At 42.3% G+C, this 17,207-nt stretch overlaps 2 protein-coding genes across 4 annotated transcripts in view; one reads left to right on the top strand and one right to left on the bottom strand.

Moving 5' to 3' along the window:
- Positions 1 to 577, top strand: part of CHGB (chromogranin B) — a 7,759-nt gene extending 7,182 nt beyond the window's left edge. Inside the window, exon 4 of the mRNA XM_023512199.1 lies at positions 186 to 577. Within this exon, the coding sequence (XP_023367967.1) occupies positions 186 to 263 (78 nt within the window). The 3' untranslated portion in view covers positions 264 to 577. The remainder of the gene's footprint in view (positions 1 to 185) is intronic.
- Positions 578 to 9,291: 8,714 nt separating this feature from the next.
- The window catches only part of TRMT6 (tRNA methyltransferase 6), a 12,939-nt gene continuing 5,023 nt past the window's right edge, over positions 9,292 to 17,207 (bottom strand). The window contains exons 3-11 of one of the 3 annotated variants that reach the window (XM_003788026.3): positions 16,094 to 16,203; positions 15,161 to 15,252; positions 14,964 to 15,047; positions 14,577 to 14,701; positions 12,876 to 13,237; positions 12,399 to 12,484; positions 11,669 to 11,771; positions 11,479 to 11,565; positions 9,292 to 10,177 (exon numbers count right to left, since the gene is read on the bottom strand). In XM_003788026.3, coding sequence (XP_003788074.1) covers positions 9,977 to 10,177; positions 11,479 to 11,565; positions 11,669 to 11,771; positions 12,399 to 12,484; positions 12,876 to 13,237; positions 14,577 to 14,701; positions 14,964 to 15,047; positions 15,161 to 15,252; positions 16,094 to 16,203 — 1,250 coding nt within the window. In that variant the 3' untranslated portion in view covers positions 9,292 to 9,976. Of the gene's footprint in view, positions 10,178 to 10,397; positions 10,520 to 11,478; positions 11,772 to 12,398; positions 12,485 to 12,875; positions 13,238 to 14,576; positions 14,702 to 14,963; positions 15,048 to 15,160; positions 15,253 to 16,093; positions 16,204 to 17,207 lie in introns of those variants that run through there. The other 2 variants (XM_023512198.1, XM_023512197.1) reach the window with 2 other exon arrangements.

Raw genomic sequence — 17,207 nt, 5'->3', positions numbered from 1 at the left:
AAGCATCTGCATTTGCAACAAGTTCCCTTGATGATGCTGGTGATGCCTTGAGCACCACTGCTGTAGGGTTGACTCACGAAGTTTCTAACATATCATAAAATTCCTCTTCTCGTTCATACTCCTTCAAACAATGGCAAAACAAATTGATTCTGGATCTCATACCTTCACTCTTCTGTATTCTCCAGGAAAAAGAACTTGAGAACTTGGCTGCAATGGATTTGGAGCTACAGAAAATAGCTGAGAAGTTCAGCAAAAGAGGCTAATGGTTGTTGGAGCAATGGGCAGTGTTAAGAAGCAGCCCTCACATCGTGTATTTTCTAGCACTTCACTGAGAGGCACCATTTATTTACCCAAAGGCAGAGAGTAGAACTCATTATTCACTAAATGTTTGACACAATTGGAAATGTCTTTATTTTTTGCCAGAATGCTATTGAAAAAATGAATAGCACGACTTGTAGTATATTCTTTCTTGCAAAATAGACATATTAACATGCTTGTGACAATGACTGTGCTACTGTCTTTGAAAAAAAATGTTTGTCTCAATTTGAAATAATAAAAGATTCACCTGAGACCAAAAGCATCATTGTACAACCTCAGCTTCCTTTGGGTTAATAGGGAGGAGTGTGATTTTTCAAATCTATTCTTTGAAGTAAATTGTGAAAAAATGGCATTTGGGATCTGTTTTTCTTTGAATACATGGTGAAATAAAAAATTAAACCTTTTGAAGTGAAAGAATGTGCCAGCTATAAAGAGAAAGAGATTAGGGAAAGATATCTGCTCCCCCCACTTCAGGGTGACGTTTGAAGAACCTGTTTCAAAAACCATCATGAGAAATTAGTTTTAAAATACTATTATCTGGGGAACTATAGTAGCGAACGAAGGACCATTTTTCAGGGCTGAGAAGAAAGCCTGGATAGTGTGATGAATTCTGGAGTGGGAGTCAGAACGTCTGGCTTGTCCAGATGGACTCCTTGTCCCTCATGGACTAATTTCTACTCTGTAAGAAGACAGAGCTCAGACTGTTATTAGAAGGATACGAGTCTGTGTGAAACACTCAGAGTAGTGCCTGCCATACGGCGATGGCATGGGAAATGTTCACTGCTGCTGCCACGATCTCTGCAGCTTCTTACAGCAAGAGGGTGGGACAATTCCCCATCTCCCTCTTTTATCTGCCATTTTATTCCTCACCCCTGGTGGCTTCTACTCGGTTGATTTCTACTGTTTTGACAGTTCAGGTGAAGAGCTATTGTCTGGGAGGTGGAGTAGGGGAGAGTAAAACTTTCTGTCCACTCTCTGAAGATTTGATAATTGAGTCTATAAAATAAGCCAACAGTAAGCAGACTAACAAAAGAAAAACTGTTTAATTATGTGCATAGGCCTAGGAGTTCCATAACACAAGAGATTCAAAGAAGGGCCAGTGGGATGGGGGACCTGTGGCCTTGGGGTGGTACTTCTGGATGCTTTTAACTGAACCCAAATTTAGATTCAGTTGAGGGATCTGAAGGGCCACATGTGACTCTAAGGCTGTAGGTTCCCAGCCCCTGCTGGAGTGAGGGGAGGTATACAAGTGTGAGGGGAGGAATTGTGCGGTGAGTAAACGTCCTGTCACCTAGATGAAGTCTCTCAGGTAACAAAAGTCATGTTTAAAAGTCCGGTATTAATAAAAGCAACCCTCTTCCTTATACAGATATTTTACTACTAAATAACACACATTCCCCTTATAGATGTAAATTTCCTTTAGAAAAAGGCAGCTGTTCAGAACTATTCTTGTGTCTGCAGTTTCTCAGAATAAGCTCAAAATATGTCAAAGAAGTATATTTTGGGGGTATGAAATTCTGATCTCCTACAGTCATATTTTGGGGTGGTGTGTCCTGAGCTTCAAGAGTGGCAAAAACCAGTCTGGGGAGCACATCTCACTTACATCTATCCAGGAACTTCTGGTTCTCCTCCTCTTGGGTTAATCAAGAATTGCTTGTGCTAATTTAACCGGATTCTTTCCAGACTAAGTTTCCGTGACACACTTCTCCAGGAGAGCTGCAGCTTCATCGTATGTAGCATGGGAGGCAAACCAATCCGTGCTATGAATTTGATGGCAAATTGTTCTAAACCTGGGCACACGCTTCTTGAAGGCTTCTTAACTAGCTCTCTGCCTGTTGTTTATTTTTTCCCTGGCCCTGGGGTCACGACTAGCTGGTTGCAAAGGCCACAGAGCTGTGTCAGGGATGGCTGCTGGAGGCAGCCCTCACAGCATACAGGCCATTGGTAAATACATTTTATACTAGTTTCCCAAGGACTTCTATACTAAGGCCCACAAACCAGGTGGCTTAAAACAACGTAAGTTTATTCTTTCACAGTTCTGGGGGCTAGCAGTCCAAAATCCAGGTGTTGATAGGACCGCCCTCCCTCTGAAGCCTGTGGAGGAGGCTCTACCCTGCTTCCTCCTGGTTTCTGGTGGCCATTGGCCCACTTTGGCTTGTGGCAGCATAACTCCAGCCTGCCTCCGTGTTCCCAGGGCCATCTTCTCCCCATGAGTCTGTCCCTCACCGTGATGTTCTCTTTGTAAGGATACCAGGCACACTGGATTAAGAGCCCACCTCATCTTAACTAGTTACATCTGCCACGACACTATCCTTACATAAGCTCACACTCTGTATTCCGCTGTACCAGGGGTGGGTATTTCAGTACATCTTTTTCTGTGATTCAATTCACAGATTGAATTCACAATTCAATCTTTAATGAGGCAGGTCGGCTCCCACCGGCCCCAGGTGGAATAATTTTGAGGCTCATATTCTACTCTGCCTCTCAGAAACCTGCAGAAGATTGAACCCCAGATGCCACAGGTGACCTGGTTGACAATGCATCCTTTCCTGGCTGCTAGGGTTACAGGCCTAAGCCACTGCACCGGGCCTATGTATCTAATTATTTAAAACAAATTTTTAGTCATTTACAGCCTGCCTGCTTTGTACACCATGCCCTGGCTGGTCACTGATAAGCTCCTTGTAGTTATAAGACCCCAAGCCGCTCCTGGCCCTTGGGGCTTGATGTCTCGGGGGTACTCCCAATGGTGCTACTGAGCAACATCATCTAGACACAGGAGCCCCAGAAACCGTAAGAGGCAGGGAAAGATTCTCCCCCAGAACTCTCAGAGGGAGCACGGCCCTCCTGACTTCCGGCCTCCTGGACTGTGAAAGAGTAAATTTCTGCCGTTTTTGGCTACCCAGTTCGTGGCACATTGTTACGGCAGCCCTGGACGTTTAATACAATGTGAGACAAATGGCCTCAGTGTTCGTCCCCCAAGTCCTTCTGCAGATGCAGCCACCTATAGGTTAAATTTTAAGAGTTTTTAATTATTTGCTTACTTTAATTGTCACGGTCTCTAATAGTTTGTCAAGGAGTTATAGCACAGAGATGCGACAGGAGGGAGAAAGGGTCCAAATGTTTCAAAATAAACACGCACAACCTGCCATTGTAAAACATAGTATGATCGGGTGATCTCAAGTGTGAAAATAATTAACTAGTTGCAATAATTACAGCTCTGCAGTCCAGGAACCAGCTCAGACACATGACAGGCCTTACTTCGAAAATGGCTGGTGATGAATGACCTCAAGGAAGCGTGGGTGGGAGCCACATGGACACCTGGGGAAGGACATTTTAGTCTGAGGGAACAGCAGTTGCAAAGGCTGGGCCAGGAATGCGTGTGGCATGTTTGAAGACGAGCAATTGGTGCTGTCACGGGAGGCAATGTTAGAGGCAGCAGGGCCCAGGTCACACAGGGCTTGGTAGGTCTTGGCAAAGGCTTTTACTTTTGTGACCGGAGGGTTCTCAGCAAAGGACTTATAGGATTTGCTTTATGTTATTATCAGTCTGGCTGCTGAGTTGAGAAAAGGCTGTAGGCAAAGCGGGGGCAAAAACACAGAAACCGGTTAGGAAGAGCTTGAGATAATCCTGGCTGGGCATCGTGATAGCTGGGGCCAAGGTGGTGGTGGCTCTGGGTGGGGAGGAGTCAGCGAACCCCAGATCTATTCTGGAGACAGAGCTGACTGGGAGGGCTGACTGATTTGATGTGGCAGGAGGAAACCAAGATTTCAGGCCTGAGGGACTTGGAAATGGATGGTGAAGACTGCAGGAGGGATTGGCTTGGGAGGGAAGACTAGGAGCCCTAGGTTTGAATCTGTTAAGTTTGAGGCATGAATAGACACCCAGCAGAGATGCTGAGTTGGGTTTAAGGGCGGAGCTGGAGGAAAAGGTCTGTACTAAAGACTTACCTTGGGAGTCATCACCCCAGAGCTGGGATTTAAATCCTTAAAACTAGGTGAGATCACCTAGTATCATCTAGAGAATGTAAAGGAGTCAAAGATGGCCGCTAGCGTTATTTCTTCATTGAAGACAGACTCGTTAGCTCAAAGGTCAAATTCAAGTTTTAATATATCCAATTATTTTGTTCTCTCATTTTTTTTTTTTTTTGAGACAGAGTCTCCCTCTGTCCAGCCCTGGTGGAGTGCCATGTCATAGCTCATAGCAGTCTCAAACTCCTGGGCTCAAGCGATCCTCCAGCCTCAGCCTTGCAAGCCTGGACTACAGGTGCCTGTCATAACACTTAGCTAATTTTTCTATTTTTAGTAGAGATGGGTCTCCCTCTTGCTCAGGCTGGTCTCAAACTTCTGAGCTCAAGCAACCCACCCACCTCAGCCTCCCACAGTGCTGGCATTACAGGTGTGAGCCACCTCGCCCAGCCTATATATATCCAACTATTTTAAACAAATTTTAAGCACATTTTTAGTCATGTAGTGCCTGCCTCCTTTGCATACCATGCCTTCCCAGCTTTGGCTGGTCACTGATAAGAGCCTTGTGGTTATAAGACCTCAAGCTGCTCCTGGCCCTTGGGGCTCTCTGACCCGGGGGTCGGTGGGTGGTGGGGGACTCCCCATGGTGCTACTGAAGAACATCACCCAGACACAGAAGCCCCATTTCTAATCCCTTTCTCTCAGTGGGGCGGCCGGGGTGGGGGGGGGCTGCCCTTTCCCTTACTCCTCCTTTCTGAGCGGAGGTGTGGCCTCTGGACAGACTCTTGCTATGAGGGACACCCCCACCTTCCCTCTGCAAACCTGTCAGTGTCTCTGTCACCCAATAAAGCCTGTGTGTGCTGCTGCCACCTCATGGTCACATTGCTTCACCAGTACCCCAAACCCCTGGAGCACCCTAGGGAGCTAGCACAGACACGGGGAACAGCTGAGCCCTGAGGCAGCTAATGTTTAGAGGTCTCAGAGATGAGGAGGAACCAGCAAAAGAGGCGGAAAGGCCAGAGAGCAGGGGCGCAATGAAGAGTCAGAGGCGTCCTAGAAGCCAAGTGAGGAAACCAGCAGAAGGAACGGGGATGGTGTCCAACCCCGCCCCTGGGTCTGGAGGATCCCCAAGGAGACCTAGATTTCATACTGCTGTGTATTTTCTTGCTGCTCATTCCAAGCCAGCTCCCGACTGTGGATGCTCCCCTGTCATCCACACCACGATCTTCATTGCTTCACTGAAATTAGTGCTCCGCAAAATTTTTCTTAAAGGGCCAGACAGCAAGTATTTTAGGCTTTGAGGCCACAGTTTCTACCCCAACTATTCCACAATACCATGGTGTGAAAGCAGCCAGATAGTCCATAAATCAATTAGCGTCTCTGGGTTCCAAGAAAACTTCAGTTTGAATTTCATGTAATTTTCTAATGTCTCAAAGTTATTCTTTTTTTACTTTTTTCACCAACCATTTAAAGAAAGTAAAAACTGGCCAAGCATGGTGGCTCACACCTATAATCCTAGCACTCTGGGAGGCTGAGGCAGGAGGATCTCTTGAGCTCAGGGATTCAAGACCAGCCAGAGCAAGACTTCATCTCCACTAAATATAGGAAAGTCAGCCAAGTGTTGTGGTAGGCACTATTTGGGAGGCTGAGGCAAGATTGCTTAAGCCCAGGAGTTTGACGTTGCTGTGAGCTGGGCTGACGTCATGGCACTGTAGCCTGGGCCCCCCAAAACCAACAAACCAACCAAAGAGCCCCCATAAAACATTTCTGGCTTGTAATACATATAAAAAACTCAAAAGTGGGCCATATTTGGCCTGTGGGTTTTGATTTGCTGACTCCTGGTTTAAATCAATCATATTTTTAAAAATTTCTCTTCCTTTAATCTGTTGCTATATGGCTTGAGTTTATATTGTATGTGGCTCCTGTGGCTCCTAGGAGAGGCCACTTTATCCACTTGGGTACCTGACTGCACAAAATGCTCCCACAGGCAAAGGAACTCCTGCACACACTCCACACTCTGGGTCAACTTCTCCGCTTTTTAAAGATTCTTGGCTTATAATAACCAACACTACACAGACTATATACCCAAAAGACTGAGCCCACCCACATTCCAAAACATTTCCTTAGAGCAGCGGTTCTCAACCTGTGAGTTGTGACCCCTTTGGGGGTCGAATGACCCTTTCACAGGAGTCACCTAAATACATCCTGCATATGGGTTATTTACATTATGATTCATACCATGTTTCTCTGAAAATAAGACACTGTCTTCTGTTTATTTTTTCTCAGGAAGACACACTAGGGCTTATTCTCAGGGATGTCTTATTTTTATTAAGTATAATACAACAATCTACATTTATTCAAACACAGTTAAGTCATCATCTTCTGGAACCTGACAGGGGAGCTGACCTTGTTGGTGGGGCTGGTGCTAGTGATGTGTGAACTCCTTTCCCCTAGCTGTTCCCATGTGTGCAATAGGATGCCTGCTACCGTGGTTACCACGCACGCACCTGCGCAAGTGCGAATGGCTCGGAGAAAGGAGCTGTGGCAGATAAAAGGTATTCCAGTCTTCCTTACCACTCCATGCTGAAATGCATGGTGTGGCTATGCCATTATTAGGTCTTATCATTAGGGGAGGGTTTATATTTAACAAATGCATAGAAATCCTGCTAGGGCTTATTTTTTTTTTTTTTGGGTAGATCTTATTTTCGGGGAAACACAGTAACAGTAGCAAAATTACAGTTATGAAGCAGCAACGAAAATAATTTTATGGTTGGGGAATCACCACAACATGAAGAATTGTATTAAAGGGTCATATTATGAGGAAGGTTGAGAACCACTGCCTTAGAGCCTTGTTAACTTTCTGTCAAAGTGAAAATGAAATGTCAAAATCTTTCCAGTCTTGTTTTCATGGTATCTCAGATAAATGCCAAAAGCCTAGGTTTCTAACAGAACTGTGAAAAAGCAAGGCACATGATATTCATTTTCTATACTCAGAGTTTGCCTTCCTCAAAAAGGCTCAAAAAGCTGTGGGTACCCAAGCAATGTTAACAGGGGAGTTAACAATTTATTAGTTGCTCTTAAGCAGCTATTGAGAGACCTCACATCTCTTGTCATCTGATCTATGCCACCTAGGTTAAGTCCAAGGAAAACCTGTAATCCTTTTTTCAGCCTAAGGGTGACATTATATTTTAAGTAAAGGTATTAGATACATCCTGGTCTTGCTAGCACTGCACCAAAGCACATTACAGAATTAGCAACATTTGGAATGAATCTCAGATTTTTAGGACAATTTTTCAGTACTTAATATTATTCTTACAATACTTACAGCCAATGTTTTTTTCATTTTTAAACCAACCTGATCTGGGATGATATAACCAATGCTTTACAACAAAAAGCAAATACCCAATTACTTTTTTAAAAATTTTGTTATGTATTAAAACTGCATTAAGATTTTTGGCTTTTCCATATAAAACCAGTCCATGATTGATTGCTCGACACACGAATGATCATACCATTTTAGCACACCGTTAAGCTACACGCACTCTTATGGGAATTATAGTATGTTGCCAAGCATCCTCCTCCTATAAATAGCATGGATGTTACAAAATTATTTTTTGTCTTTTACTTTTTGATCCCCACTCACTAAAGTGGTATTCCATATAACTCTGCTGGTGGCTGGATGTCTGGAAGTCATAAAATTATCCATTTATCTCCTCCAAAAGTGAATGCCTATTTTATACACATGTCAAAGAGTAGTGGTTCTCAGGGGGTGGCTCCCAGGCCAATGGCACCAGCATTTACCTGGAAACTTATAGAAATGTAAATTCTCTGCCCCACCTCAGACCTACTGAGTAAGGAATTTTGGGGGTGGAGAGTATGCACTTAGCAAGTCATCCAGGGGAAGTTTTCCAACACTTAGAAGTTTGCACATTGCATTTGCAAACCACTGAATTAAATCTCATGTATTCAAAAGAAAGGAAATTATATGAGAAAAAAAGAACACAAGTTAAACTTTTGTGGCTGGTGCTGGTAAGATGAGTTCACAAGTCATCTCCAGGGGAACATGGGAACACAGAGCCTATATAGCTTAGATTCCAGGGTCCTGCCCACAGTAACCAATAAGGATTTAGGGAATGGAATGGGCCTTGAAAACTGGCTGAATCCCCAAGTAGGAGATGGTCCTAACAGTGACCAGCAGAGACCAGCCACTACTAAAGCTAGTCTGGGCAGTTTTCTGTTCTCCTAGACTGAACTTGATTGGCAGATGTGGGTGAGAACAGCCTGAAATGTGTTCAATAAAGTGCTGATCCAAGCATGTTCTCTACTACAAAGAGTGTGTCTCACGATCAGCAATTAATGTGGCAACACTGACTACATAATTAATGTTAGACGGATCATAGTAAGAAAGTCTTTTATTCTTTAAAAGCAGTTGTTTTAAGAAAAAGAAGTAAAACCACATTTGCTGGTAATCACACTGGCCATTATCAGAATAGCACACACTATTTGGAAAAAGAAATGCCTTTTGTTCCGAGATGTTCCTCACTAGATGATCCACGTCCTATTCTATGGGGACATGAAAAGCACATTCTAGTAAGCAACAGACTCTGAGTCTCAATGGACAAGAGTTTTGGCTTTTTTCGCACACTTGCCTTTGCTGCAGCAGCTGGTCAAATTTGATTATACTTTTCCAGAGCTTAGAAAGGCTACCACTTAATCATTCCAGAGCTCTTCAGACCAGTATCAATTACCAATAAAAAAGGCACTTTAAAATACATTTAAGTAGTGACACCAATGCAATGAGAAGTGATCTAAGTCTTGCATGGAACTTTGCTATAGTTCAAACAGACTGTATATTCTGCCTCCACATGTGCATGTACATATTCATATAGAGAGTACAATCTATGATTCCATGTGTATACAAATATATATGTGTATAGAACAACATCTATACGCCCATATATAAGTGTGTGTGCGTATGTGTATCACAAGTGAGGGAAGGAAAAAAACCATTTCTGTTTCCTTTAGTTGAATACTACACAAAAATTCTAGTTACTTTATTTGGAACAAAGAATGAGAGGATTGGTAAACTGATCCAAAAAAGTGCCCTACTGAACCTTTCTATGCACAAAAAAAGCATTAAAATAAATAGAACTCTCCCAGGTTGTCAACTATGAATATAATAAAACCTAGCATTTCAAGAAAGCTTATTCGACTGCAGAGAACAAAATGGACATTTTTGGTACTGTAAACCTCACACACACCCCCATATTGCTTAGGTGAAGAGAAAGGAATGAACAGAGGAAATTTCCTCCACAAATTCCTTCCTCTCAATACCCACCAAGTTTTAGCTATATTGTTATTTCACTTAGCTTAAAATATAAACAAAGTCTTGTATAAATACATCTTTCGGATGCTGAAATTCTCAAGATAATTACACGGAGCATTTAGAAGTCCTCAGAGGACTTTTGTTAAATATACACAATTGGCCACATCAACCCACTGCATACCTCAGAGCTGCAGTTTTGACAGACCAAACCCAGCTGTGTCAAAAGTAGACAAAAGGCTATTCCTTCTCAGGAACAAATGTATAGGCATGTTCTTATTCTCAGGATGTGAAAAAACAATTAGTAATGGTGTTTAAAATTTAATTACTAACTGTATGATGTCTCTTAGAACAAACATCAAAGTAACTCTTAAAAGGTTAAGGAGTCAGACTCGGAGCATTTCTGTTTTTTAGCTGCTGGCTCCTCAGTCTTGTATGTTTCTAAAGTGCTGGAGTCGGACTTGAGGTTGGCATCTGCTTTAGGGTTGTCCATGGCAACGGTGAAGCCTGAGAGAAGGTACCCCCCACCTCCACTCATCAGCAATTTGGGATGACTTCGATCTGGCAAGACCTAATCAAGATGGAAAGGCAGGCATTCATGTTTTCCCAAGACAAATGAAGTGCAGGTTAACAGTACACACACCCCAAATCAGAATTTAAACTACATGGGTTCTCTTGAAGATTTAAATGGAACAATTTCTAAGGAGCTATTTCCTTCATGTAACAGTGTGGAGAAAGATACAGAAATCAGTTTAAGAGATTTTCTTTTGAAAAATAAAACTGAAGCTGTTTCTCTAAGCCCGAGGCATATTTCTGGTGGAGAATGGGCAAAAGGTTGGGCAGGACTCTGGGGCTGTGCATAGCTTTCTTCCTCTTTGCTTCAGGAAGCTTTGTGGCCAACAGTGGAGCTCATCTAGGGAGAAATAGCTACTAAATGTCCACGCAGAACCTCCCTTCCCCGCTTCCCTGTTAACCCTGACAAGGCTTCTCTCCTGTTACCTTAGTTAAATAAGACAACCTCCACAAAAGGCCAGGGTTACCCAAACCTCCACAGCAGCCCTACCAACCATAATGTGACAAAACACCAAGCAGCTGGATGGGGCCTCGGGCAGGACAGATGCTCCCCTCAGGGGGAACTGGCTGGGAGGTAGTCAGGCAGCAGAAAGCCTGCTCCTGTTGGTAAGGAAAGGCTGCTCCTAGTTGGTAACTAAGCATGGGTACCATGACTGACCATTTCTGCCTAACATAGGCTCCGTGAATAGACACTGTTTGCTCCTGGGCTCCCCATCAGCCTTGCTGAGATGTTCTTTCAGCAGCACTGCAGGTTCTTCCTCCTGTCACCTTCCTCTACCCTCTCCTTGCACAGGCACCGACTCCCACTACCTACCCTGCACCATCTCCCCTGACCTTTTAAAGGCATTTCCTCCCAATACATCTCTTACACTTTAACTTCCATCTTGGTTATGTATTTTAGAAGACCTGAACTGACATGGAGCCCACAAATAAATCCTAAAATCTTGCTGCAATCATATCCCAGCAGAGTAGAAAAGGACACTTCCTTGTCCAGCTGGGGATTTTGCTATTATCAATTACACCCTCTACAGTGATATCAAGGCCTTGGGGAAATACAAATCACAACTTGGTGTTTGCATTTTAGATGCTTCTGGGCTGGAGTTACAACATAATCACTCTGACATGAAAAGAGAAAAAAGGATCAGGAAAAGGCAGAGGCAGTTTCTGAGTTACAATCTTAAGACTTTTCCACCTCTGCAGATAGAAACAGAAATATCTCTATTAAACAACTTCTAGTAAGACTGCGAGGAGCCAGGAGTCAAGAGAGCAGCCCCTGGGCCTGGCTGTAAGAGCACATACCTGATAATTTCTGAGCCAGGTCTCAGACAGCCTGAGGTTGATGACCCCTCCCCTCTCTCGTAGTTTCGTATAACATTCCAACAGAGGCTGCAGGCAAAAACAGAATTCTGCTAAGAATTATTTCCTGGGCTGCAGTTTGAGGATCAACATTCAGATCCAAGAAGTCCCACCCATTCCGTTCTAGTATTACCTCTTTATACTGACAGTAGACCACGAATGGCCTTGAAGGGGCCACAAAGTCCAGCAAAGACAGCAGCAGAGGAGTGGGGTGAAAACGACTAGCTACAATTAAACTGCAAGGAAAATGTTAGACAAATTATTTTTCTACTTCCCCAAAGTGGAGCAAAGTTTTAAAATGCATTTAAAATAATCATGCATTTAATTTGCATGACTCACACAAAGAAGAGATTTAAACACTACATTCTAGAAATCCACAACAGAATAAAATCATGAGCTATTCTTTCTAGGAAACACAAACGGGTTATAAGCTCTTGTGGAGCTTGGCAACTCTAAGTTACGTTTGATGACATTCTTGAATTTTTTTCAAATTATCTGGAAGCAAATCAAACACTATATGCTGCTTTGCAGATTCTGAATCTCCCTCCTCATCAGGTTTCATTAACCCTTCCCTGTATCACAGCACTTGAATGCCCCATTCTCTGTGCTTAGTAGGACTACACAGTCCCATTTGGCCTGATGCATTGTCACTGGAGAAGGTTCAAATTTCTTCTGAAATGCTCACACCGGCATAATCAATTTCCCACCTCTGCCAGGCTCAATCTCCTTTCTTTAAAAACCCATGAAGGATCCTCATCTCACGGCCCACTAAAATCTAAACAGTCAAGCAGAAAGAATGTGGATCTATGTGAAGCAGAGCCCACATGCACCAAGACGGCTCCTGCATTCTTTCATCAACGCACCCATCTGCGTTTCTTTCGCTCAGCAGAGCAGCAGCCTCTAAATGTCTTTTCCTCTGTTCTTCTTGTCTCCTTTGTTTTTCCTGAATCTTCAAGAAGAAAAAGAAGAAACCAACGTACTGCGGTAAGTCAGTCAGGCTTATGGAAATGCTCTGGTCTGTTAAAATATTTCAACAATATTTATCAACTTGGACTTAAGCATCAGGAGGAGGCTGTTTACAAGGAAGTTGAGAAAAACACAGGCAGATCATACACATTAAAAACCTTCAGTAAGCTACCTATGCAATGCTTTGCACGCTAAAGCTCCATCCCAGAGATTAAATTACACACTTGTGTAGACATATACACACACCCTTTCTCCAACTGTTACCATCTTGGGAGCTGACGTGCCAGACAAACCAAATCTCATGATTTAAATGAAGCTAATCAAAGCCCTGAGGCAAACATTATGAGGGTAGTGGGGACTCTTGATGTTCTTACATAATCTTTTTTGCTTCTTCTCTCTTTTGGCTCCTTATGCTCTGGATCTTGAGGGATGACTTCCATTGTTTCCTGCTCTTCTGCGTGATTGCCTTCTGGGGCCTCTGCCAGGCTGCCTTCATTCTCTTGTTCAGAGGTCTGTTTTTCCTCCTCAAGTGTGCCATTACTTTCTTCAACTGAAGCACTGTCTTTTGGCTCTGAAGATAACATCTCAGCGGAAAATGTTCCATTTAGGAGACTGTCCACTTTGTTGAGGGGAAATTCATAAAGACCATGGAGGAAAGATTTGGGAAATCCAAAACATGCTGTTGCTGCCCGAATGGGCCCACTTCCAGGATACAGCTGAATAATGGAGCCAAAACCTGAACAGATAGAAGAAATAAAAACATCTGCCTGATGGAGGAGACCCTTCATGAGTCCTCCACAGTTGTAAGACTTAAGGTCTTTCTACTTTATTTAGCGGCTGAAGGATGATGCAGCAACTATGGGGGTCCATTTATAATCTATGAATATTTCCAATGGAGGTAAGAAAATACTAAACAATAAACAGGAAATCTTAAAGAAGTTTACTCTCAGGCCAGGCGCAATGGCTCATGCCTGTAATCCTAGCACTCTGGGAGGCTGAGGTGGATAGACTGCCTAAGCTCACAGGTTCGAGACCAGCCTGAGCAAGAGGTAGACCCCATTTCTAAAAATAGCTGGGCGATGGGCAGGAACCTATAGTCCCAGCTACTTGGGAGGCTGAAGCAAGAGAATCACTTGAGCTCAAGAGTTTGAGGTTGCTGTGAGCTATCACACCATAGCACTCTATTGGGGGTGACAAAGTGAGACTCTGCCTCAAAAAAAAAAAATTCACCCCCACTTTACACTACTGTAAAACCCTATGACCATGCAAATTTGAAAGTCAATGACTGCTAATTAACTCTGCTTGTCCTCATTCCAATCCTCAAATGGGCCACTTGTAAGTTATTTTCCTTTTCTTTTAATGACAAGGTCTCCCTGTTGCCCCAATCATGAGGACAATGGAATCATCATAGCTTATTGCAACCTCAAATGCTTGGGCTCAAGAGATCCTCCTCCATCAGCCACCTAGGGACTACAGGTGCATGCCATCACACCAAGCTAATTTTTTCATTTATTAGAGAGAGGGGGTCTTGCTATATTACTTAGGCTGGTTTTGAACTTCTAACGTTAAGCAATCCTCCCTCCTTGGCCTCCTATAGTGCTAGGATTATAGGTGTGAATAAAAGTTCTTATCTTCCACAGGGCCAAAGAAAAGGCAGGCAAATCAGGCTGTGCTGTATCTTTCCAGGAGAGAATACATGTTTATTAATCTTTCCACTCAAACGCCTCAATTCAGGCCAATAAAAATACCAGCTATGCAACAATTTACTAAAATAACTGCCCTGGAAGACCTAGCCACCATAGGCTCCAGCCTCATGCCCACTAGGAGTGAAACTAGAAAAGACAACCACCACAGCTGAGTGGGACATGGGGGTGGGCTGTGCACCAGCAAAGCCTAGACGCGGAGATGTGGAGCGAAAAGGAAGGTCTCTGGGGCCAGGAGCTGTGCAGGTTCACTCCAAGGCACTTCATTAACTGTGAAGTAACTCAATCTGGCTTTCCATGAGTTTGAATTTTTGGACCCCTCCATGCACATCAGGGTGGGATTTTACTAAACTTGAAAATAGTAAATCTTACCTCCCATTCGTTCCATCATTGCACCCAGCACCAGGCCTGCACACGTTTCCATTACAATCATTTTATTGCCAGCATGGATATTTCCCAATGTCAACATCTGGGCTAGGGTATCGTACCGCATATGGCTAAAGTAAAAAGAATAATTTTTTCATTTTGAGCTAAGTAAAGCCTGCTATTTTTCTCATTATTTTTCAAGTTTTGTTTATTTTATAAAAATTAATGTTGATAAGATTATTGGTTTCGTTGGGGGCAACAGTAAAAGGACTTACAATTTATGAGGTAGGAGGACACTTTATGCAGGTGAATAAGTTTGTCATTTACTTAAAATCATGACTTTCTTAAGGATATATTCCCCCAATTATATTTTTGAAAGGAAACAAAGCGTACTTAATTTTTCCAGGTTCTTTTGCATAATACATAATTGAAAGAATACGGGTAGAAGGCTTCACAACAGTAATGACGGCTTCATATCTGGGGGAAGAAAAAACAATGCTAACTTAAAGCAACTTACAATATTTTACTCTAAAAACTACTATAAATACATAAAAATTTAATATTAACTTTTTCAAACAGAAACGACTTACTTCTTTTTCTTCTTTTTTATATATTTATCTTGAGCAAATTCTGTCTTGTCTCGGAACGTTGTACTATTTTCAATTAACTGCTGAACTATTTCCTATAAGAAAAAGAGCAAGCAGATTTTCTGAAACTTTACTTTCACGGGATAAATAACTTTAAAGGTTTCTTACCACCAAATGGCTCCAACAACCTGATTCTCCAATGCCTTTTCCACAGAAGTCCAAATAGATGAACTTCGTGTTTCTATCCCCTATTTAGAATTTGTAACAAGTTACAAGTATTTCATAATTCCACTTAAACTAAAAGATCAGAAATATACAATAAAGGGAGAAGAGGGACAGAGGAAACTCATTTCTGAAGATTCTGGCTGAAACATTATTAAAAATGAACAAAGTTAAATCCTGATATATACTCTTACCAAATTCTCTACCACTAATAATATTAGTAATGTCATTCACTCATATGGCTGCACATATGAAACAAGATATTTAGTGTACTAAATTGCATGTATTTTTGACAACGAAAGCATATTATTTTACCATTTTACCTTAGATAAAGTCTGCTCTAAAAACTATTTTCCTAAATACCAAACATATAAAAACAAAACAAAAAATCCTTTGAATCAACCCGGATGGAAGTGGAACACATTTTTCTTAGTAAAGCCTCACAAGAATGGAGAAGCAAGAATTCAATGTACTCAATTCTAATATGAAGGCAGCAGATGATCTAATACAAGGGAAGGGGAAGGGGAGTGAGGGACTGGGAGAGGGGAGGTGGGAGAGGGATGGGGGGTCACTTTGTATGGCACACTTCTTGGAGGTGGGACACAATTACAAGAGGGACTTTACCTAACAACTGCAAGCAATGTAACCTAATTATTTGTACTCAATGAATTCCCAAACAATAATAATAATAAAAAAAAATCCTTTGACTGTTACCTCTCCTTTAATGCCCTTGTCCTTCAAAGCTTTTATGTCATCTTGAGTAAGTTTCTGAGATTTCCCATCATCAATTATATTTCGATTATCAATACCAGCTTCTTTAGACTCTAAGGGAAGAAATTGCCTTATGACATATATGGTCTGAAATTAGTTTACAATCTCTCTTTTTCTGAGTTCATATCCATGCCCAGCCTGTTGGTCATTCCACTCTGGCTTGCAGTTCCACTGCCCCCACCACAGTCTAACTCTCCTTTCTTACAACAACTACTCTGAGCCTTTAACTCATTTTCTTGCCCCCACTCTTCTCCTGCTACACACTTGGATGCCAGAGCTCTTTCTTTAAATGGAAATTGGCTCATCTACCCTAACTCTTAAAACCATACACTGGCTTCCTATAGAATGAGAATACATTCCAAAGATGATCTACAAAGTCATGAATGATCTGGCCCCTGCCTACCTTTTCTGGCCTCATCTCTTCACCCCTCAGCTTCAGTCAAACTGCCTTTCTTTCTGTGCCTTGACACGCCCAACAAGGTCCACAGCAGGCTTTTGGCACTTGTGGCTCCCTCCGCTTGGAAGGCTCTTATGACAGATCTCTGAGTGGCTGGATCCTTTCTGCCACTCAAAGCTGAGCTCATCCTCTCAGCAAGGCTGGCTTCACCCAATCAGGCTGCAGTACAGGCTCCAGCTTTATCATCATCACAGCACATACCGCCATCAGAAATTATGCCGTTTGCTTGTCTACTTGATGATTTTTATTGTTCCCCACTGGTAAGTACATTTTGTAAGACAGTCTATCTTATAAATTAACAATTCATTATTCAATAATTGTAGTGCCTCATTATGCTTGGAACATATTTGATGCTTTATAAAAACATGGATATTAATTTAAGAGTATCTAAATAACTGATATGAATTAAAACTTTACTAGTACTTTATTTAGCTTTAAATAATTATTTGTTTTTATTTTATTAATAAAACTATTAAGTATGTTCCTTTTAATACTTCCTTTTAATTAACAATAGATTTTAGGTAAGAAGTTGATGTTGGCTTGGCGCCTGTGGCTCAAGTGGCTAAGGCGCCAGCCACATACACCTAAGGTGGCGGGTTC

This window comes from Otolemur garnettii, unplaced genomic scaffold (genome assembly GCF_000181295.1).
Source record: "Otolemur garnettii isolate 467f Iridium unplaced genomic scaffold, OtoGar3 scaffold00025, whole genome shotgun sequence".
NCBI classification, from domain to species: Eukaryota; Metazoa; Chordata; class Mammalia; order Primates; family Galagidae; genus Otolemur; species Otolemur garnettii.
This window is presented reverse-complemented; position numbering and strand designations above follow the sequence as displayed.